The sequence below is a fragment of the Canis lupus genome, chromosome 13 (genome assembly GCF_011100685.1).
Source record: "Canis lupus familiaris isolate Mischka breed German Shepherd chromosome 13, alternate assembly UU_Cfam_GSD_1.0, whole genome shotgun sequence".
NCBI lineage: Eukaryota > Metazoa > Chordata > Mammalia > Carnivora > Canidae > Canis > Canis lupus.
The window spans coordinates 19,691,566-19,714,961 of NC_049234.1; the positions used below are offsets into that span (position 1 = coordinate 19,691,566).

Consider the following 23,396-nt stretch of genomic DNA (forward strand, 5'->3'; position numbering starts at 1 on the left):
GAGCTGATAAATACAGAGGGATAAAGAGTAATGCAGTGGAAGTATTACTAATTGGTACAGGTTTTTGTGTTTTGACTTCCCTGGCACAAAGGTCCAAAAGTACAACTGATGTACTGTAAACTCATGCTTAGTTTTATAAGAAACTACCATAATCTCTTCCAGACTGTCTGTACCATTTGACATTCCTACCACCAATGTGTAAGTAATCCAGTTTCTCTGCATTATCATCAGCATTTGTTGTTGCCACTATTTTTTATTTTAGCTATTCTGATAGATGTGCATTGAGATCTCATTGCGTTTTTAATCTGTATTTCCAAAATGGCTAATAATGTTAAATATTTTTATGTGTTTATTTGCCATCTGGTCATGTATTTTGCTCATTTTATAATGTAGGTGTGTGTTTGTTTCTTGTTGGCTCTGTGGTTTTCAAATATTTCCCTTCAGTCTGCAACCTGTCTTCTCATCCGCTTTACAGCACAAATCCTTCTTTAAGTTCTTTGGTTTAGCTCAGTGTTTTTTTTTTTTTTTTTTGTATTTATTTATTCATGAGAGACAGAGTAGAAACACAGGTAGAGGGAGAAGCAAGCTCCCTATGGGGACCCTGATGTGGGACTTGATCCCAGGACTCTGGGATCATGACCTGAGCCAAAGGCAGATGCTCAAACACTGAGCCACCCAGGTGCCCTAGCTCAGTGGTTTTAAAACTGTATCTGATAGAGATGTCAGGTTCTGAGAAGGTGACTCAAAGGAGCAAGGGTCCAGCATCTTCTCCCTTCTTCAACCAGTACAGTACTGCCTTTTTTTTTTTTTTTTTTTTTTTAAGATTTATCTATTTGAGAGAGAGAAAAAGAGAGCATGTGGAGCAGACAGGAGAGCAGATTCCACTGAGTGCAGAGCTGGATGCAGGGCTTGATTTCATGACCCTGAGATAATGACCTAGGTCGAAACAAAAGAGTCAGACCCTTAACCAACTGTGCCACCCTGGTACCCCAACGCAGCACTGTTTTTATAAATCTGTAAAAGATTTGGCTTAAGAAATGTCTGAAAAATAGCTATTTTGATTTACTGATAAATAACAAAATCGGCTTTGGCCATTATGTTTGTTTCCAATCTTGAAATATAAATGTTCAAATGCCTACTTCAATGTTATTTTTGGCATCCCTGAACTTTTGCATAGCCAGTATGACAGATGATCATAGGTTACCATAAAATTGATGGAGTGCAAAGACACTGTGATAGGAATAAGATGTGTTGTTCAAACTTATTGATAATATCTAAATATTCACTTCCAAAGGAGTTAAGTATTCTGGATGTAACCTGGAGCAAAATTCTCCTTCACTGTTTATAATGATATTCTAGGAATGGAAGAATAAATACGTTATTAAGATTTCAAAATTAAAATGATGCAGTAATAATTGACATTTTAAATAAATTGACATTGAACTTGATAGTAAGAGAGAAAATATATTAGCTTGGTAACTAAAAAGATCATCCTAAACTTTTTTTTTCCCTCTCTCTAACAAATCCTTGCAAGATGTAAATAAATAATACAAGGCAGAATGCCAGAAATTCTACTAGATCTAATCTAATCCATTTAACTGTCTGGTGTCCTAGCATTCATAACATTAAGAATCGTGTGCAAGTTTTATTTTGTTTCATCTCATGTAGATTGGGAGTATTTTAGGATAATCTAATAATAACTAGAAAATATGAAAGACAAGTTTCTCACTGCTTCTTTTATTTTTTTGTTTTTTTGTTTTTTTCACTGCTTCTTTTAAATGCTCACACAGTCCTCCACTATTTTTTCATCTGTGTGCAGTGAGAAGAGTAAAATCCTCATAAAGAATAAGTCATAATCCAAAAATTGCCATGTGTCCTTTCTTTTCATATATCAGTGACAAAGAAACAAGCTCAGAAAGCTCTCAGGTCCCAAATTCAGAAGGGCAGCTCTAAAGAAAGGAAGGAACACTTTTCCTAGTACTCCATCATTTCCAGCTTACCTAGACATTTTCCATAAGAAACAATCTGTAAGTGGAAAGCTGATTTTCTACAACACTTGACAAGTCCACTGGACCAATAAAGTAGTTCAAATATCATATATATCATGTTTGGATACATTATTGGCTTATTTATTTATTTATTTTGTTGGCTAACTTTTATAGCCACTCTTGGATATATGACCATCAATTATTAGTATTATTTTCTGGAAATTGTATGTCAATTTTCAAATAAATGTTTACAGTGATTGTGAGCACATAACATATGCTTAATAAATGCTTACTAAACCAATTAATGTTAAAAATAAACTTACAACAGGACATGTTTGTAAGTTGAAAATTGAATTAGTCTTGATTTTAGTGACATCTTGTGGATACAAAGTTTTGCTGATATGTTACATATTAAATTATATAGTGAAACAAAAATAACTGATTTTTTAAATCTTTATTATTTTTTTAAAATTTTATTTATTTATTCATGAGAGATACACAGAGAGAGAGAGGGGCAGAGACACAGGCAGAGGGAGAAGCAGGCTCCATGCAGGGAGCCCAACAGGGGGACTTGATGCGGGGTCTCCAGGATCAGGCCCTGGGCTGAAGGTGGCGCTAAACCACTGAGCCACCTGGGCTGCCCAATAACTGTTTTTAAAATGAAAATGTTTAATTTCATAGAAAAGCTATTCTCCTTTACTAGAAAAGGATGATGTGATAGGCTGCCACAAAAGCTCTACTGCTGTCCTAGCAGAATATTCTCATTAATACTTAAGGAATACTTTTGTAATAATGAGCTGCTTGTAGTAAAGCAGAACTTTAATTCAGTGAATAGATAAGTGTTATACTTTAAGGAGGAAATCAGATTACTACTAATTCTACTTTTCCCTAGATTTTGTATTGTTTGTATTTCTACAAAAACAACCTAAAAGATCATGTGTATCACCTTGTAAATAAGATTGGTAAAAAAAAAAAAAAAAAAAAAAAAAAAGGTCAGCAGGAAAACAGTTTAAGTGCCTCAGAATCACCACGCTGAAGTGGAAGGGGTAATTCACTATTCTGAGGAAACAAGTGCCTGCATTCTGGTCCCAGTGCTATTATAGCGGCTGAGTGACAGTGAGAAAGTCACTTTATTCTTCTGATTTTAGTTTTCTCATATATAAATGAGGCAGTTAAAATTTCTGAAGTCCTAAGGAATTAATTTCTATGACTTGGTAATTCTAGGACTACAGCATTCTTCTTGTCTGCCAAAAGAGAAATTTTAAAGTAAAGAGATTTCTCAGTAGTCAAGCATAAGTCTGTGGATCACTATTTTACTTTCGAAGTACAGGTGCTCCCCATTATTCATGGATTCCACTTGATGAATTTGCCCATTCTCTTAAAATTTATGTATAATCTCAATACCTGCAGTGCTTTCCCAGTCATTTGCAGACATATGCACAACAGTGAAAAATTTGAGTGGCTTGGTTTGATACACACCTTTCCAACTGAGGCTGAATAATGTAATGCACTGTCTCTTGTTTTGGCGCTTTTACTATAACAAGTGTCCCTTTGTGGTCCATTTAGTGGTAGCTTTTTGGCATTTTTAGGCTTTTTAAAGTGATTTTATGGTTTAAAATATCCCTCAAGTCTGATGCTAAAGTGCTGTGTAGTGTTCCTAACTGCAAGAAGGCTGCAGTGTGTCTTACAAAGAAAACCTGTGTTGGAGCACCTGGGTAGCTCAGTGGAAGAGCATCTGCCTTTGGCTCAGGTCTTGATCCTGGGGTCCTGGGATTGAGTCCTGTATCAGGATCCCCATGGGGAGCCTGCTTCTCCTTCTACCTGTATCTCTGCCTCTCTGTCTCTCATGAATAAATAAATAAAATCTTAAAAAAAAAAAAAAAAAACCACTTGTGTTAGATTCAGGCATGAGTAACTGTGTGGTTGGCCATGAGTTCAACAATATATATATTAAAGGTATCTTTAGACAGAAACATATATAAAACAAATAAGACTATATATTGATTGGCTGACAAAAAAAATGTTGTGACCAGAGGCTCATAGGAACCTAGCTCTAGAAGCGGTGGTTTGGTGTTCACTCTCATTCAGCATTCACGGTGACTTTAAAGCATGTAACTACAGTGAATAAAGAGAACTGACTGTGCTCATAGAACATTTTCTTACAGTGTCATTCCACAAAATGTTTCTGAAAAGCATCTGTGAAGGACCAGACGTTGTACTAAGTGCCTCAAGAACAAAGATTGACATAAGAGAATCCTTACATTCAAATTCCATACTTAAAGATCTCATAGGTTGTGGGCTTACTTTGAAATTTTCATGAAGAATAAGATTAGAGCAGCAAGTATGAGAATGGGGGAACTTGTAAGTTCTTGCTCTTACCCAAATCAAAACACCTAGCTCCATAGATCCAAAATCTAACTCAGCTGAAAAGCCAGAGCCCTGTTTAAAAATAATTTCTTCATTCTCAAAACCGGTATTCATGAATGCATATATCCACTCAAAAAACATTTCATGCAGTCCATCCATGTGTCAAACACTATTCTAGGCACTGGGCATATAGCTTGAAAGATTCAGGCAAGGTTCCTGTCCTCTTAGAATTTCGTCTAGTAAAAGTAGGTAGATAATGCATGTTTATATAATACGTGTGATCAGTGAATGCTAGTTTTTTTTTTTAAAAGGCAAGGTATAGAGAGTGAAAGGGGGAGCTGACAGAGGAATTGGGGAAGGCCTCTCTCAGAATATAAATAAGCAGAAACCTGAAAAATGTGAAGAAGTCATAAATCCAGAAAAGACATAAATCTGGAAAACTGCATCCAGGCAGAGGGAACAAAGTGTGAAACGGCCCTAAGGCAAAAATGTGCTGACAGGCATATTAATGAAACAGCAGTAAGCCTTGGTGGATTGCTCAAGGGAGGGAAGAGATACACTCGGAGAGATAATAGGGACCATACCATGTAGGTTCTGGTAGGGCACTGACAGAACTTTGGCTTTTACTCTAACTCCCATTTGGAAAAGACAACTGTAACTGATCTGCAGAGAAAAGACCCTATTGGGGCAAGAGTAGAAGCAGGGAGATAGTGAGGAGGCTTTTGGAATAAACCGGAATAGAGAGTACAGTGGTTTAAAGTTACAGTAAAAGAGAGAGTTAATGAGAAGTGGCTAGGTTTGAGATATATGTATTTCTTCAGATATATATAAGCAGTTGAACAAATAGGCACAAATGAAGCAAAGACTTCTGAGTAGAGTAACTAAAAAAAGAATAGAGAAGCTGTTCATTGAGATGGGAAAACTGTACGTAATATGTTGGTTTGGGTAACAGAAATCAGGAAGTATGACCTCTCCACGTTAACATGTTGGAGATGTCTACTAGACATCTAAGATCTGCTGAATAGAAATAAATAGAAATAAATTTTAGTTTCTGAATATGCTGGTGGCCAGTGTTTTTAATAGAGTACTTGAAGTAAAAATTGAGTAGGGGAAAAAAAAAAAAAGGATCACTAATTACTTTATTGGACTGACCTAAGGATCCAGATTTAAGCAGTTTGTCTTTTTTTTCTTTCTTTTTTTCCATTCTGTTAAGAGTGAGAGGTTATGTGGGTCTGGAATACAGGGAAAAGGTAAAAAATGAAGATATAAATATTGTAGCTCCAAGTATAATAGAAGATATTTAGAAACATGGAATTGAATAGGCTTGCTTCAGGAATGTGAAGGGGTCCAAGGACCAGGCTCTAGGGCAACCTTAAGTTTTAATGAGAGAAGACTGGGACACTAGAAAGTTGAAAAGAACAAAGGGAACTGGGAAAGAGGAGTCAGCAAGAGAATGCATCCAAGAACAAATGAAGAATGCATTTAAGAAAAAAGTTTTTTATGTGAAGACTAGCCAGGACTCCCCAAAAGGTTAACTGCAAGAAGAAAATAAGAGAAGGATTATTCTATATTAAAAAGACTAAAGGAACACAGCAATTAGAGGCAATACATAAAACTTGGTTGGATCCTGGTCTAAAAAAAAGTAACAGCTATAACAGTTCCAATAAGCTTGGAAATACTAGGGAAATTTGGAAATGCACAGGACATTAAAACTACAAAATTAAATTATGTTTATTTTGTTATGTATGATGACGGCATTTCAGTTATATAGGGGAGTATTCCTATTATTAGGAGACACATGCTGAAGTAATCAGGAGGATTTATTATGACAATCTGCAACTTATTTTCCAATGACTGAATAAAAAATTTTATATTAAATTTTATGTTAAAATGTTAATAATTGGGTAATCTAGATGGGGGTATAAATTCACTGTACTATTCTTTGAGCTTTTCGTAAAATGTGAAAACTTTCACAATAAAAGTTACAAAAACATAAAGGACAAATAACTCAGTGGAATTATGGGCAAAAGACATGTACAGACAGTTCACAGAAGAGGAAATGATAAAAGGCCAATAAACAGAAAAGATAAGGAGCTCCATTTGCAATCCCAACAGGTAAATTAAAACCATTAAGGGAGTGTATTTCACATCTACCAGAATAGTCAAACTTAAAGAGAATGAAAACATCAAGTGTTACTGAAGATGAGGGATAATACAAACTCTGGTAGGATATCAGCAGAAAGACTGACTAGTTTCCTATGCACCTTTGAACCCAGTAATTCTTGTCCTGTAGACAGACCTCAGAGAAACTCTTCCACATGTGTGCTGGAAAAAAGGTATAAGAACACTGACAGTAATGTTGTTTATAATGGCAAATAAATAAATAAATAAATACCTGGCAATAACCCAGACGCTGAGTGTATGGGTATTTATTTCATCATCATTGTAACTGTTAATTTTCTTTAAAATATTACCTATACTTAAATGGACCATGAGATGCCTAGGTAAGTGAAGTCATACAAAACTCCCTGTAATAAGCAGAAGTCTTTTAGTATACAACTTTTTTCTTTTGTTTTGGAAAAAGGTTATAGAAAATCAAATCTATTAATTGAAAACTTAAGAGTAAACTCTCCATGTCCAGCTAGCTCTATCTATCCTTCTGGGGAAAAGGCTTTTAGAAGAGAGGGTAAACTTATTTCTTCATTTTCAAAAACTCTCTATTCAAATGCACATTGCAATGTGAAGAGACATGTATAAGAGTGAACATTTAATTTATAGTTCTGATCAGGATATCTGAGAATGAAAGGAGGACTACTGATACTTCTGTTGGGGTAATGGAACAAAATGGGGTTGTCTCAGGCAAACTAGTCTGTATGGTTTTCCTATGAATAAGTCAAATTCATTTTAGTGCCCAGTAGGTTTTTCGCAAGAATGGAACAAGGGATCCCAGGAAAAAAAGAGACCCTCAGAAGTAGTTCAGTCAGATTTCTTCAAGATTCAATTATGGTGAGAAAATTATTGCTACTAGTGACAGATCTAAAATGATACTCACTCAGTTGATGGTATACAGGTTTATGCAATCCTTGAAGTTTAATTGATGCCATAGCAGCCAGTTTGCCAGGGGGCTGCATTTTCCCATCTAAGAGATACCAAACCCGAGCAAATGTGGCCCATTGCTAGGAGAAAAAAGAGAGACAGAAAACAAAGAAAATTCTAATTAAAATGGAAATAACCAAGCTTATTATTATATACCATCATGTGTATTCTACAGTGAGTATCAGTAAGAGATCAATGAAAAAGATCCTGTCACTAAATAATTTTTTTTTGGTTTTGTTTTCATTTCTTTTTTTAGAGAAGGGTCTTTTCTCATTCTACGAAGTATAACACAGTCATTTTTCCTGCCTGTTTTTCTATCTGCAATGTGGATGATGTTTTACTTAAAATATTTCAAAGATATGTTTTTCTTTATATTATGACTTTTTTGGGGTATCACATAGAATTTGGAAGGGAAATAAGAAACTCTTATGAAAGTAGAAACTGTTTATAAAGGTCTTCACAAATATTTTGAGACTAACAGATACATTTAATTGAATGATGAGTGGCCAACTGGGAAGTGAAGACTATTCAGAAGTTCAATTCCATGGGAGGATACACTAACAGAATATAGCTGGACAAGTATAGACGGATGATGAATAAACTTTAATTTTAAATAGCTGCCTTATCAGGTTGTGATCCTAGGGTCCTGAGACTGAGTAGTACATCGGGTTCCCTGCATGGAGCCTGCTTCTCCCTCTGCCATGTCTCTGTCTTTCTGTGTCTCTAATGAATAAATAAATAAAATCTTAATAAATAAATAGCTGCCTTAGATAGCTTTAGGCTGCCTCAGATACAGACCACTGTCTTTGCAGTATCCATTAGTAATTTCGAACTAAGAAAATTCAGTCCAGAACGATCTCAACCAGATGTTTTCTCTATGCATATACATAAGTTGCTGAACAATGCTGGAAAAAAATACAACCAGGCTAACTGGTTTTACTTTAAATTTTATTATTACAAACTTCAAATCAACTTCTAAACTGCTCACCATTTGTTTTTCTCCTTTCTCTTTTCTAGTTTCTACCTTGTTCTCCTTGCACATCTTTTGTCAGATTTATCTTTTAAGTATTTCATATATTTTGATGCCATTATAAATGGCATTGTATTTTTAATTCAAGTTTGATTGTTGCTAGTGTGTATGTATTTATATGCATAAAAATACACTTTGTTTTTTGCATGTTGGTCTTATAACCTGCAAACCTGCTAAACTTATTTATCAGATCTAGTAGCTTTTCTTAGATTCCATCTGATTTTTTTTTTACATAGATAATCATGTTCCCTGCAAATAAAGATAACTTCTAGTCCATACCCTTTCCATACTATTCTCAGCTTAGGACTAAGAAAAATTCCAATGGTAGGAACTGTATAGGACAATCTTTTGTCTTCAATAAATTCCAAAGAAACAAATAGGAAAAAGAACCTATTTATTAAGAGAATTATTAACCTATTTATTAACCTATTATTTAACCTATTATCAACCTATTTATTGAGAGAATTAAAAGATGGGAAATTATTACATTCTAGATCTAAAACTAAAGTAAAAACATTAAGTATTCCTATAGCATGTATGAGGAAATTGTAAAATTGAACATATACTAGACATTTGATATTAAAGAATTATCATTTACTTTTGTTTTTGATAAATGGTATTGGGATATTTTATTTTATTTTATATCTTATTTTATTTATTTTATTGGTTATTATTTATTTTATTTTATTTATTTATTTTATTTTATTTTATTTTTTTGGGGGGGATTTTATTTTTAAAAAGAATTTGTATCGGAATCCCTGGGTGGCTCAGCAGTTTAGCGCTGCCTTCAGGCCAGGGTGTGATCCTGGAGACCCAGGATCGGGTCCCATGTCGGGCTCCCTGCATGGAGCCTGCTTCTCCCTCTCCCTGTGCCTCTGCCTCTCTCTCTCTTTCTCTCTCTGTCTCTCATGAATAAATAATAAAATAAAATATTTTAAAAAAATAAAAAATAAAAAGAATCTGTATCTTGGAGAGAACATATTGAAATATTTACTTATGAAATAACAGGAATCTGAGATTCATCTCAAATTCATAAGGAAGGGAAGGAAGCGAGTGGGAGTACAGAGGAAATAATATTGGTTATGAGGTTTTTGAAACTGGGTGATACCTACTTTTATGTGTGATTGAAATTCTCGATAATGAAGTTAAAAAACAACAACAAAACAAAACCTCTTGACCTCACTTATCCACTGCTTCATTTCTTTCCTCTCCTTTGGGGCAAAATTCTTCCAAAGACATTGTCTTTACTCCAATTTGTCTCTCTTCATTCTCTCTTCAACTTGCTCCAACCTGGCTTTTGCCCTCCGCCCTCACTCTACCACCTGCCAAAGTGACCAGGGCCTTCACCTAAAATCATCGTTCCAGTCTAAGCCTTCAGCGCAGCTGATCCTTCTTCTGGGTATTCTCTCCTCACTTGATTTCCAGGACACCGCCCTCTATCCGCTTTTTTCCCCTACTTTGCTTGTTCTCCTCCTCTCACCTCTGAAATGCTGAAAATGTCCCAGAATTCAGTTCTGTGTCCTTCTCCTCTCTTCTCTATACACACTTCCTCGAAGACTACATCCAGACTCCTATCTTTCAGGGCCATTTTCGTGCTGAAGACTCAAATGCAGAAATTGACATCTCTAGCCTGGACCTTTACCCTGAACTCTACACTTGTATCCAATTGTCCACTTAGCAGCTGCATTACAATGCTTTTTAAACGCTATGTAGCAAACACTAGTTTTTCCCCATTCCCCTGCCTATGATGATGATGATGCGGATGATGATGATGATGATTTTAAAAAAACAAACTTTGTTTTTAAAAAATCAAAATATTGCCACATCATCCCATTGCTACAAAAGTTTTAAAATGTCTAATTTTATTTTTTATATATTTGCCTTATTCAGGAGAGACAACAAACAGCCCAAGAAAGGAATCATACCTGGAGCAAGGCTGGGCTAAGCAGCAGCTTGGACCAAAGTGCCCAAAACTGAACTCCTGCTCTTCCACCTGCAACCTGCTTCAATCTCAGTCTTCCCTGCATCAGCTGGTGGTAGCTACACTCTTCCAGTCATGGAAACAAAAGCCCTGGGGAAACCCCCCCTCCTTTCTCTTTTGCGGTCAGCTCCCATTCATTCCTTCAGGAAATCCTCTTGGCTCCGCCTTCAACCGAAACCTCATCGCTTTTCAACCCTAGGCCGTTACTAGTTTGGTTGGAGCCACCACCACGTCTAGCCCGGATTGCTGCAGCTGGTCTCCAAACGGATGTTTTGCTTCTACCTTGCACCAGTCCTCCTCTCTGAACGGTCTAAACTCGGCGGCCGGAGGCTCCTTTCAACACCCAACGTGACACCACGTTACTCCCGGACTTCAAACCTTTGAACAGATACGCATCTTACTGATGAACAACCTCTTCCAAGGTCCTATCTGATCCACCTCATTACCTCTCTGGCTGTCTTTTTCCGAATACTCTTTCCGGGGGGAGGGTGGGGGAAGAAAACACATGAAAAAGGCTGGCTGAAAGGAGAAAACACGTCCCACGTGAACAACAGCGAGCGTTGGCCAGAATCACGACCCTCGTATGTGTTTTCCCGAGGCACCTCTTGGCCCAGAGACTCGGCTTCCCTGCCGACTCAACATCACTAAGTCCACCGGGGCCACTGACTGCCTTGTGCCAGTGTAATGAATTCCACCAAGCCGTAAGAATTCGAGCTCACCTGGGGCGCCCTAGAGAAACTCGACATGTTCCCCCAGCAGCAGGAGGGTGCTCTTTCCCCAGGATCCGAGGCCAGACACCAGCCTCACTCGCCCGGCGGGAAACGTATAAAGCCAAGCACCTTAGTTCCTAGGCCGGCCAGCCCTCGTCAGCTCCTCTGCTCTTGCTGGGTCTCCTCCAACCTTCCCATCATAGCAGCTTCGTCACGGAAGGAGGAACCAATGCACTTATTGAGAGAATAACTCCGCCGAAGGACCCACCGGCCGGAAAAAGCTGCCGCAAACAGACGGAGGGCGCACAATTTCCAGCCGACCTAAAGTGGAGGGGAACCGGAAGTACGTCAGAAGCGCGCGACTGTTTGGATGTGGAAAGCGGGACTTGAGACCCCAGTTGAGCTCCAAGGAGATGGATCGGTACCTGCTCCTCGTGATCTGGGGAGAAGGAAAAGTCCCGTCCGCGGCGGGCGGGGAGGCGGAGTCGGCCGCCGAGGGTACCGAGAAGCTGCCCGGTAAGCGCGGGACTGAGAAAGAGCGGGAACGGCTTGCGGGGAGGGGAAGACATTGGAGATCGAGTTTCTGTAAGGGAGGGAACTGTTATCTCGAGCTCTCCCGGGCATCGGCTTCTCTACGGAGGCGGCCCAGTAAGGGCTGGGAATGTCGTTACCTTCATGGAAAACATAGGGATAAATTCGTGAATGCAGAATTCCAGCGGTCAGAAGTTCTTGGCACAGTAGAACTTTAACGCGACGGTGGGATGGAATGTCAGCTTGGAAATGCGTGCGTTCGGGGAGCGTTTCCGCCTCCTTTGTGTTCCAGATGCGGGTAGTGCGCAAGGGAACGCGAGGCCGAAGGGTCTGACTCTCTTAGAGTTCACAGCCTGATGGGAGGAGACATCCCACGCATAAACTAATAAAATAAACAAAGCTAATAAAAAAAGGTGACTTTAAAACAGTTGTAACCGTCGGAGAATACACTCCTTTTCGGTGTTTCTGTAGCTGGTATTGCATTTTGTTTTAATTGAGCAGGCATTTTTAAAGGATTTTATTTATTTATTGATGAGAGACACAGAGAGAGGCAGAGACACAGGCAGGGGGAGAAGCAGGCTCCATGCAGGGAGCCCGACGTGGGACTCGATCCTGGGTCTCCAGGATCACACCCCGGGCTGAAGGCAGGTGCTAAACTGCTGAGCCACCGGGCTGCCCTGAGCAGGCATTTTGAGGAGAAAATGGATGTGGTTGTATTGCAGAATAGAGTTTCCCTTCTCCGCTTAAAATTATTCTTCCTGGGGAGAATTTTGAATTTCTGTTAACTGGCTAGCATGTACAAACTGGGCGCCTTTCCGGCTTTCTCTGATTGCATTCTGTTTACCATATTGAAACTAGAAGAGCGTGTGGTTCTTCTACATACAACATAACGTGCTTGGGAGTCTCAAACGGTGAAATTGGGATAGGCCTCGATCACATAACTCTTGAGCCCGTTGAGCGAGTTTGTCTTTTTTCTTTTCCAGACCTGACAGCAGCAAATGTTTATCATGTCCTGAAAAGAAGCATTAGTGCTTCAATGAATCCAGAAGATAGTACTTTTCCAGGTGAGTATGACGCAAACCCCTTTCTTCTCTGGCACTGCATTTGTATTGGAAATAAATTTAATTAGATTGATCATTTAAAAGTGTAAGTACAAATATTTGTTGGTGGTGCACAAGTCACTGGGCTAGGGAGGTAAGTTAGGAAATACAAAACTGTAAAAGACTCTTCCTACTGTTCGAATGTAATTAAATTATATGAAAATTATTTTATATTCTCAGCTTGACTTTTGTTCCCTTTATGGGATTTTCTTGCCCACATTACCTCCGTATAAAATAGGGTAATGTGGCATTATAAGGAGGATTTACGAATTCTTACCATTTTTCCCCACCCTTCCTTCTTAATGATTCTCTTAAAAGCACTTCATAATTATTTTTTTTAAGATTTTTTTATTTCTTTATTCATGAGAGACACAGATTGAGAGAGAGAGGCAGAGACACAGGCAGAGGGAGAAGCAGGCTCCCTGCAGGGAGCCCAATGTGGGACTCAATCCTGGGACTCCTGAAGTCGTGCAAAACCGCTGAGCCACCCAGGGATCCCCAGCACTTCATAATTATTAAACACAGTGATCTTTTCTCCATCTAACTTAAGATATAGAGTAAGCATCTCTTCTATGTTTTGGTGAATTGCCATACTCCTAAGTTTATATTAGGTTCCGGTGTTTTATCCTTTGCACTTTGAAAGTCATGAAATATCTCTGAGTTCCTTTAATGCAGAGGTATTTGCCAGTGTCATTTTTCTCTGAGACCTCTTCATCCTTTTTGTCACAATGTTTTTATCATAGCAACTATTTATAGAATCCATTTACATTAGATTTAAATATCACTTTCAGTGTTATCACTTCCTGGTTTTTTGCTATACTTTCATCTTTTTTTTTTTTCTTTTGCCCATTGCCTCTTCCTATTATCCATTTTTGTAAAATACATGGATTTACCACCAGAAGACAAGAAGGAAACACAATTAATTACCTATTTGTCAGCTATTCACATGAAGTGAATGGCATGCACAGGACCACTCAACAAACTTGGAAAGCAGTAATGTGATTGGTCACTGATCACGATACACATCTTTGATTTAGGTAGTGATTTGCGAAGCTAGCAGTGACATTTTACTTTAGGTGATTACAGTTCATTAATAAACTTTGGTAACTGGAGTTTGAACCTTGTTTTGCGGAATTATTGAAACCATGGTAATTGAAATCTGCATATCAGAACCGTGCAAAGAAAGAATTGCCTGGGGCAGCCCGGGTGGCTCAGCAGTTTGGCACCCAGAGCCTGCCTGATCTTGGAGACCTGGGATCGAGTCCCACGTCAGGCTCCCTGCATGGAGCCTGCTTCTCCCTCTGCCTGTGTCTCTGCCTCTCTCTCTCTCTTTCTGTGTCTCTTATGAATAAATGAGTAAAATCTTAAAAAAAAAAAAGAAAGAAAGAACTGCCCATATTGAATTAATTACTCAGTGAACATTATTGCTTTCAGTAATATGGCAAGTCCGGGAAACTGGAAGTGCAATATGATTATAATTGCGATCAGGCTGGAGAGGTAGGCATAGCTATATCGAGGACTTTGTAAATCATATCGGAGTGTTTATACTTTTTTTGTAATAATAATTAGCCATTAAAGGCTTTAATGAAGGAAGGGACCTGGTGACATCTATGTTAATGACATATTCTAGCTACAGTATAGCAGACAGGTTGGAAGAAAGTATAGATATGAGGGGGCTGCTTCAAAAGACCAGCTAAGAAATAAGAGAGGCAATCAGGATAGAGGAGAATAGATAGATCTGAAGGAAACTATAAAGGTAAAAGCTACCTGACTTAGTGTTGCATTGGTGTAGTTTAGGAGAAGGGAAGAGTGAGAAAGCAATCAGGAGTGACATTAGATTTCTGGCACGGTTATAGTGTAGTTGGTGGCATTTAGTGAGGTAAGAGACTTGAATTTTGAGGGACTATCACATGTCCAGTTTAGAACATATAAGCACACTAAACAGTTCCCTGTAAGATGTCAAAGTGAAAATATTTTATAAAAGTTCGATACATGTGTCCAGAACTCAAAAGGCTGGAGATTAAAAAAAAATTACAAAATTATCAATAACTAGAAGCCATAAAGAAAATATTTTATAAAAGTTGGATACATGTGTCCAGAACTCAAAAGGCTGGAGATTAAAAAAATTTTTTTTAAATTATCAATAACTAGAAGCCATAAAGAAGGATGAGATTATTTATGGACCATGAACAGAGCAGAAAATCTTGTACTGAATCCTAGTATTTAAAGAAACTGAACTGAGCACTGGTTGTTAAAGGCATGAGGAGCAGCTGGAAAGATAGGTTCCACCGAAGCCAAGTGTTTTAAGGAGAAAGATGACAACTGGGTCATCTTTGATTCCTTTCTTACTCTTCTGCTGAGAGAGAGGACAGGTACAACAGCAGTAAGAGCTGTCACATTTAGTAACATCTTAATTATTGGTGCCTTTAGGGAGTGTAGTTATAGTGGCATGTTGGAGATAAACAGGTGGAAATGAAGGAGGAGAGTAGGAAATGTGATGAAATAGAAACAGTCAAGTGTAGACAGTACTTTCATTTTACCCTTGAAGAAGAGTAAAGTAGTAGTAGTGCCTAGAAGAGGGAGGTGATTTCAAGGAGACTTTTTTTTTTTTCCTCTACTAATTTGAGGAATATTTGTGCAAATTTAAGTGCTAATAGGAAGGAGCTGACAGAAGAGGAGAGCTTGAAGATGCAAGAAAGATAGTCTAATCAGGGCCTTGGGGTCCCAGTGGAAGTCTGAAGGATGACTTTGGATTGAAAGGGCAATACCCCTCATGTGCTAACAGAAAGGAATGAGGAAGGACTTAATGGGAATGGGAATAGTGTCCTATATTTGTTGACAGGATGTTTGGGAGTAGTTACCTAATAATGGTTTCTATTTTCTTAAGGAAGTAGGAGGTAAAGTCTTTTGCTGAGATTGTTGGCAGAAAGTGATAATGAAGCACGTAGCATATTACCTAGCTTTCATGAGTTAAGCTTCAGTTACCATATTTCTCTTCCCTCCTTTGAATTCAGTTTCTTTACACAGTTCTACATTCTTTGTGGCTCTAACCTGACATGCACTCTAGGGATGACCCTTAACTTCATATCCTCATATAACTTTCCGGTCTCCAAGAAGAGAATCTTCTCTATGTCTGAGCTGTGGTTTTATTTCCTCCTCTCAGTCGCCAGGATGAACCAGACATTCATGGTCTTTAAAGAGGGAATCCTTTTTCCTAAAATGACTTACAGTTTTGTGTCACTCAGTAGTAATTGAGTGAGTATATTTTTTTTGGTAGGTTTTAGTGGTTAAAATGATGAATAAAATAGTACAGATTTTGATTTTGACAAAATTATTCATTGTAAGGGAATAATTTTGCTCTTTAGGCAGATTGTTCTGTTTGAATTTTTAGAGATTTTAAAAAGATCTCTCTATATATGTATATGCATATATGTACACACACATATCTGGAGGACTGTATAATATGTAACAAAAATTATGTAATTCTCTAAGTATATATGCTATAACATCTGCTTATTTGTGGTATGTCTTCTAATAAGCATGGTTTTGTTTTCAAGCATGTTCGGTAGGCGGTATACCTGGTTCCAAGAAGTGGTTCTTTGCAGTACAGGCAATATATGGATTTTATCAGGTAACAGAACTGAAAAAATAGGTGTTAGTGAATGTCTTTGTTAATATAAATAATTTCAAGAATCCATTATTTAATGCAATCTTCTGATGTATTAGTTTTGCAGTTCTGACTGGGAAGAGATATATTTTGGTACAGAAAAAGATGAAATTGAAGATGTTCTTCAAACAAATATTGAAGAATGTTTGAATACTGAGTGTTTTGAGGAAGAAGATAGTAATAGCAGAGAATCATTATCTTTGGCTGAGTATGCTTATGATATGTACTTTCTATGATATCTTTCTATAATATCTTTAAAATATTTAATGTTAGTATTTTAACCACAAGAGTGAAGATTAAATGTTTTAACAGCTATCAGAAAGAAATTTTAGTTAATTGAAATTTTCAACCCTTCATCTTGGAAGACAGGCAATTTGAAATTGGAACTTTAATTTGGAATTCTATGTGAGCTATGATCTCAAGTTACTGGCTCTTTCCAACTTAAAAATTTATATTGTTAAAGCACCTTGGCTTAGAAAATTTTAAGTGTTTATACCTACAACAACTGTCTAAAAAAAATGAACTGTGCAATTCTTGTCATTAAAAAAAAAAATCTGAACTCTCCCAAATATGACTTGTTAGTTTCTGTGTATTTCCTGCCAGTGTAAATGTGAAAAGCTTTGCTTGCATTACGTTTTAGAAATGCATTTTGCACACTTGAATTTTGCTGAAGCTCCATGAAAAGGTTAGATCTAAGTAGATGAATGAAGCTACACACATGTTTTAAAAGTTAAAAAAAGAAACAAAACTAGTTGAATAAAACTATTTAAAATGGAAAAATTGGCATCTGAAAACGTTTAGTTTTTTAAGCTTACAGAATTGCGGGAATCGGAAAAAGTGATACTCCAATTAATACGTCACTTTCTTAAAGATAAATTCTACTTGATTATGAGTTTTAAGAGCTTGAATAAAAACTTTATTTAAGATTAATAACTGGTATTCAAACTCAGACCCTAAAAGTATGCTTTTAATTTTGCTGTTTGAGGTCGAAATACGATTTCTTCAATTTATGTATATCTTGAACATTTAGACACTTTTAAAATGCATAGTTTCTGAGGATTATATAGGTGATTGGATTCACTCAGATTTTTTGAATTGTGGTACAATATATAAGTTGGTCTAGGTGATATAAATTGTGATTATTTTTTTCATGACATATCCCGTCTTTGACTCAAATTAATACCTTTCATTTTAGTCTCTCATAGTATTTTATTACAAAAACCTACTTCGGTTTATTGTAGTATTCACATATTATGTTTTTATAAATTACTGCAGACTTTAAAAATTCTTTTTTCCCGTTTTCAAATTACATATGTTTGTATAATTAATGTAAGAAGACATTGTAGAACTGAGGAAAAGGTATTGAAGGGTCATTAAAAGGTAGTTTCTAGTTTCTTGATTGTGAACCAGTCACTTCATTTCTCCACTCGTTTATTTTCTCATCAGTAAAGTGTTGAGATCCTTTCAGGTCATTTCTAAGCTGCCTTCTAGCCTTAGAGTTCTTAAAATCCCATGTTTGCCCACCATTATTTAAAGATGACAAGTGTAAAGGTAATTATTTCTAGTAAGTTACCTAATAATTATTTCCACAAGAGGGAGCTTGGAAACTATACCATAAGATGCCTTAAGTTTCCTAGACAATGGCAGGTTAATAACAAAGGATTTAAGTAACTTTATGTTACATAATAACATTTTGAGGGAAAGAAATCATCATTTGGATAAAATGAAAAGATTTTGAAGAATTGGAGGACACCATTCCAGCCAGAGCTGTTTTATGCCATACAGAGAAAAGCAGTATCCTTCTCTATTAAACCTTTGGCAATACTTTTAGGGTTTATAAAAATGTTTGGTTTATTAGTTATTATTTATGTTTAATTACACTAGGTATAAATTAGAGTGTTTTTTCCCCCTTTTTTGTTATTTGTTTTTGAGGGTATGGCTAAAACCTTGGACTCAGTGTTTGAAACCTAGCTTTTACACCTAATTATGTGACTGACACAAATCATTTAAAGGATATTAATAGTAGTGCCTCATGGATTGTCATGAAGATCAAATAAGATGATATATCTAACATAATAGTGTCTGGCACATAGGTCTGTTTAATATTACTAATTATGATTATATGTAATGTGTATGTGTGTGTATTTTTCTAACTTTCCCTTTTATTTTAGGCTATATGAAGAATCTGCAGAAAATTTGCATCAGTTGTCAGATAAACTTCCGGCTCCTGGTAATATTTTATGACTTTTTTCAATAATTTCTACTTTATCTTATACTTTCTATGAATGACTGATGAATTTAATCTTTATGCTAGTGTTCTCATTTCTAATTTTGAAGTTCAAAATGAAAAAAAAAATTTTTTAGAGGAAGGGAAGGGCAGAAAGAGTGGGAGAGAGAGATTCTTAAGCAGACTTCATTTCCAGTGTGGAGCCCAATGCAGGACTCCATCTCACGACCCTGAGATCATGACCAGAGCTGAAATCAAGTGTCAGATACTCAACTGACTGAGCCACACAGGCACCCTGAAAAATAATTTTTTAATTGAAGTTGATAAAAAACACACTCCACTACTTTAATAAAGTATATTACTGAGACATTACAATTCTCTTAATTGTTTTTATTTAGTTAGGCAAAAATTAGAAATTAGAAAATTAAATACCCATCTCAGTTTCCTTATTTAGTTATTATTGAAGAATGTTTCCACTATATACCATTGTTTTCCACAGTATATTCTATAGAACACTAGTCCTATGAACACCTCCTGGAGAAATAACTTCTTTAACCTAGATCATTTGGATAACATTCTTGTAAGGTGTGAGGTATATATACGTTATCAAATAGAAAGTTATATAGTTAAAAAAGCCCTTTACTCAGCCTTTTTTTTTTTTTTTACAGAGCCCATTTTTTTTATATAATGAAAAGCATATTTTGTGAAATATTGCATCATACTATTTTTAAGATGTATTCTGTCTCAAATTTATCTTTCTTTGTGCCAAAGAGCTGACATCTAAAGCTTGGTATAGTTTGGCATCTATAAATACTTTTGAAGAGCTTTCTTTGAATATTTGCATCACCGAAGGTCATTTATTAAGCAGATACTTGTTGCATCTATTATATGTCATGTATTGTACAAGTTGCTTAAGTATATAATGATTGGTAAAGCATACGTGATTACCATTGAAGTACTTGATACCTCACAGTCTAATCCTTATATTCAAGATCCTGTTTTAGTGTAAAGGTCCCATATGGAAAATAACTGAATACATAAATAAGCATCAAGTTTTTATTATTTATTTATTTATTTATTTATAAATGAAATATGTCAAATTCAAAACATTCACTGAAATATATAGTTACTGTTTTGGCAGATTAGAATGCTTTCATTATCAAATTTCTATTTGGTTTCTGTTTCATTTATATTTTCTTTTTTTTTTTTTTTTTTTCATTTATATTTTCTTGGTCCTTTGATAAATTTATAATTTTTTAAAATGTGAAGTTTTATGAAGTTATACTTTTTTCTTAGGAATTAATGATATTGCCAATATAATTGAGTTTTCTGAGTGTTTAATTGCTCTATATAAAGAAAAAATTTATTTGAACATTACAATTTTATGTTGTCATTCCCTTTTGTATAAATTAAGTATAGAGAAATATACTGAAATTGCTCAGTTTTTTTTTTTTTTTTTTTTTTTTCCTCTGTTTGGTATACAGTAGCATTGATGATCTCAAGAGCAATATATATAATTAAGCACTGGTGCATAGTTGGCAAGTAATTATGATAGAGTTCATTATTTTCTGGCATATACTATTTCAGGATAAAATGGCTTTAAGTCAAATGATGAACATTTAAAAATTTTGAACATCTAAAGATGTGTATTATTTTGAAGAATTTCAGAAATTAAAGTTAAAATCCTTTATCTTCTGAATAAATATAAAATTCAATTGGGGGTACTATTTTGAGATTTCTGAAAAAAAATTATGGAAATATCTTATTCTCTTTCTAGGTAGAGCAATGATAGATATAATACTGTTGCCTTCTGACAAAGATCCTCCTAAGTTGAAAGACTGTTTACCTACTATAGGAGCATTAAAACATTTGAAGGAATGGTATTCAGCAAAAATTACTATAGCAGGAAATCATTGTGAAATGTAAGTTGCTTCGTTCATATTTGCTGTGTTATCTGTTTTTACAGTTAACATGCTATCTTGTTTTTTAATAGATTTCCCATTTGAAGATCTTTTTAATGTGACAAGATAGTTTTATGTCATCCTGTTAGTAGAGGTTTATCTATTAAGAAGAATCTAGATTTTTCTTATTTCATACTTTGTTTCTGAGATATTTAAGTTTTTAGGAAATATCAATGTTTTATAACCATTATTGAGCATTAATTATCTAAATACACTGTGTGCTTTTAAATAGGTTTGTATTGTCCATTGAGCACTATGATGAATACTATGGAACATGGATACACTGGATTTATTTTTTTGTTTTCTGTGCAATGTAGAAACAAGTATACACCATTGTGTTTTGTGCTGTTTTAGTAAGGATCAATTGTATATTTTGATCCTTAAAGAAATACTCATTTGGATTTATTAACTTCATGATTTTCTTCATTTAACAAATGTTTATGAAGTGCTAACTTTAGGCCAAGCACAGCATGATGGATTAAGAAAGTGAGATTTGATCTTGTTCATGGAAATACAAGGAGAAATAAGAATGCTGTTAGTCATGATCATCTATGATAAGTGCTATTATGGAATTCCATATGAAACTGTGTGGGAAAAATTTAGGTGAGCAGTCCTTTAAATATAAAGGACTGATACTATATGTGTATGTATATATGTGCATATCTGACACATTTAAGTCAGTAAATAGTAATAGGAATATCTGTTCCTTCATCTGTATTATTAATGGTAATTCCTCTTTTCAGGGATATTGAGATTGAATGGACATATAATAGTGAGTCCCTCAGAGACTGACTTAAGGAATGTTCTATAATGTTAGTAGATAAAAGCAGCAATAGAAACTGCATTTTTGCTTGTTAGGATTAAATTTAAGGAAGATATAAAACCCTGTATTTAATCATCATAGTCTTTTATTTATAGAAATTGTCAGAAAATTGCAGAATACCTCTCCGCTAATGTTGTATCTTTAGAAGATCTCAAAAATGCTATTGACTCAAAAGAATTATGGAGGGGAAAAATTCAGATATGGGAAAGAAAGGTAAGTGGATTTCTGTTATCACTGTTTGCAAAGCAGGCCTTTCAACTTTATTTACAACACTGATAGTTTAAATGAATTTGAATGAAAATGTACCTTATAAAGATGTTCTAGAATAGCACTAAGAATTTTCTGCCATAATGGAAATGTTTTGCCTGTCCTGATAGTCACTGGCTATTGAGTACTGAGTTATATTGCTACTGAGCACTTTTTTAAAAACTATTTTTTTTATTTGAGAGAGAGAGTGAGTGAGAGAAAGAGAGCAGCATGAGCAGGGGGCAGGAGAAGCAGATTCCCCACTAAGCAGGGAGCTCAAGATAGATGTCATAATAGTTCCTATCTCATAGATTTTTATGAAGGTTAAATTATGTAAAGTAGAAAGTAACCACTCATTAAACATTAGTTTCATTGTTATCATTACTATTAACACCCCTAATATTTCTGCTTCTGCAGAAATTGATCTTTTCATCAGCGACTTATTTTGAAAGCAAACTATGTGTGGGGTCTTGTCCTAAGGATGTGTTTAAATAAGACAGACAAGCTCTGTTAGTGCAGAATTTGCAGATTGGTGAGAAGCCAGATATTGAACAAGTAAATGTAAAGGAGATTGTTTGGCTCTATGGTTACACAGAATGAGCTTATTAATACACTCTTGTGGGGTGGGGTAGGACCAAGAAAAGTTTTTCATGAAAAGATCCATGGGTAAGTTGAAATAGGAAGGATGTGTACATAAATGGAAGAACCACATTTTGAGCTGAGGAATCAAAAATATATTTCCTTGTGGTTTTCTTCTCAACTTTTTCATTGCAGTCAGATGTATTCATCTTTGTAACTTTATTCATGCTGTTTATACTTGTGTTCTCTTGGTTTCTTTTCAGTTTGGAGTTGAAATTAGTTTTCCTGAATTTTGTTTAAAGGGAGTTACACCCAAGAATTTTAGTACATCTAATTTAAATCCTTGCATTCTAACCAACAAGGTAATACCATCAAAGGATAAGAATATTTTGCCAAAGGTAAACTATGTTTAATTCATTTTGCAATCATCCATTTGTGCATATTTTTGTTCTTATAAGATGTTTGAATCTTGAAACTAATATATATACTTAAATATGCTCGCTTGCATGATTTTTATAATTATAATTAAGTGCTTCAATTATATTATGTTACCAGCATTGAATGTTGGCAAAACTATCATTATTTTAGATTATTTTTTAAATGGTAGAATGATCCTAACTTTAGATCAGTAAACTTCTTTTGGTTAGGTCTTTGCTATGAGACCTTTCTAAGACTGGATTGGAGGGAATATGATACACTGGAAAGGGAATAGGCTTTGATGTTAGGTAGACCTGGGTTTGAAATCTGGCACTGTCACTGACAAGGTATTGTAACCTGGGTAGATTGAATAACTCATTTGTGAAATGAAGACAATAACATATTTACCTTACGAAGTTATTACAAAAGTTAAATGAAGAAAGAGGTTACAGTATCTGACATTTGCTTCATTCACAGTTTAGGAAGTGTTAGTTTGTGTCCCATATCTTCATTCATTCTTAAAATGCAAATAATTATGAAATGCAATTTAAAAGGGTTTAGTTGGCTTTTTTTTAACATTGGTAAAAACAACATAAGGGGGTATTTGTATAAAAGCACTTTAGAAATTCACTTTAAAAGATACAATTCAAGAATGTGCAAAAACAACAGTCAT

General features: G+C 35.5%; 2 protein-coding genes across 6 annotated transcripts in view; one reads left to right on the plus strand and one right to left on the minus strand.

Moving 5' to 3' along the window:
* MRPL13 (mitochondrial ribosomal protein L13) overlaps positions 1-11,460 on the minus strand; it is a 47,479-nt gene extending 36,019 nt beyond the window's left edge. Inside the window, exons 1-2 of one of the 3 annotated variants that reach the window (XM_038555423.1) lie at positions 11,302-11,458; positions 7,408-7,531 (exon numbers count right to left, since the gene is read on the minus strand). In XM_038555423.1, the coding sequence (XP_038411351.1) occupies positions 7,408-7,486 (79 nt within the window). In that variant the 5' untranslated portion in view covers positions 7,487-7,531; positions 11,302-11,458. Of the gene's footprint in view, positions 1-7,407; positions 7,532-11,181 lie in introns of all 3 variants that reach the window. The other 2 variants (XM_038555421.1, XM_038555422.1) reach the window with 2 other exon arrangements.
* Positions 11,461-11,517: 57 nt separating this feature from the next.
* The window catches only part of MTBP (MDM2 binding protein), a 71,557-nt gene continuing 59,678 nt past the window's right edge, over positions 11,518-23,396 (plus strand). For all 3 annotated transcript variants that reach the window (XM_038555420.1, XM_038555418.1, XM_038555419.1), the window contains exons 1-8: positions 11,518-11,688; positions 12,687-12,767; positions 16,361-16,434; positions 16,530-16,678; positions 18,642-18,700; positions 20,475-20,619; positions 21,577-21,694; positions 22,570-22,704. In XM_038555420.1, the coding sequence (XP_038411348.1) occupies positions 11,586-11,688; positions 12,687-12,767; positions 16,361-16,434; positions 16,530-16,678; positions 18,642-18,700; positions 20,475-20,619; positions 21,577-21,694; positions 22,570-22,704 (864 nt within the window). In that variant the 5' untranslated portion in view covers positions 11,518-11,585. The remainder of the gene's footprint in view (positions 11,689-12,686; positions 12,768-16,360; positions 16,435-16,529; positions 16,679-18,641; positions 18,701-20,474; positions 20,620-21,576; positions 21,695-22,569; positions 22,705-23,396) is intronic.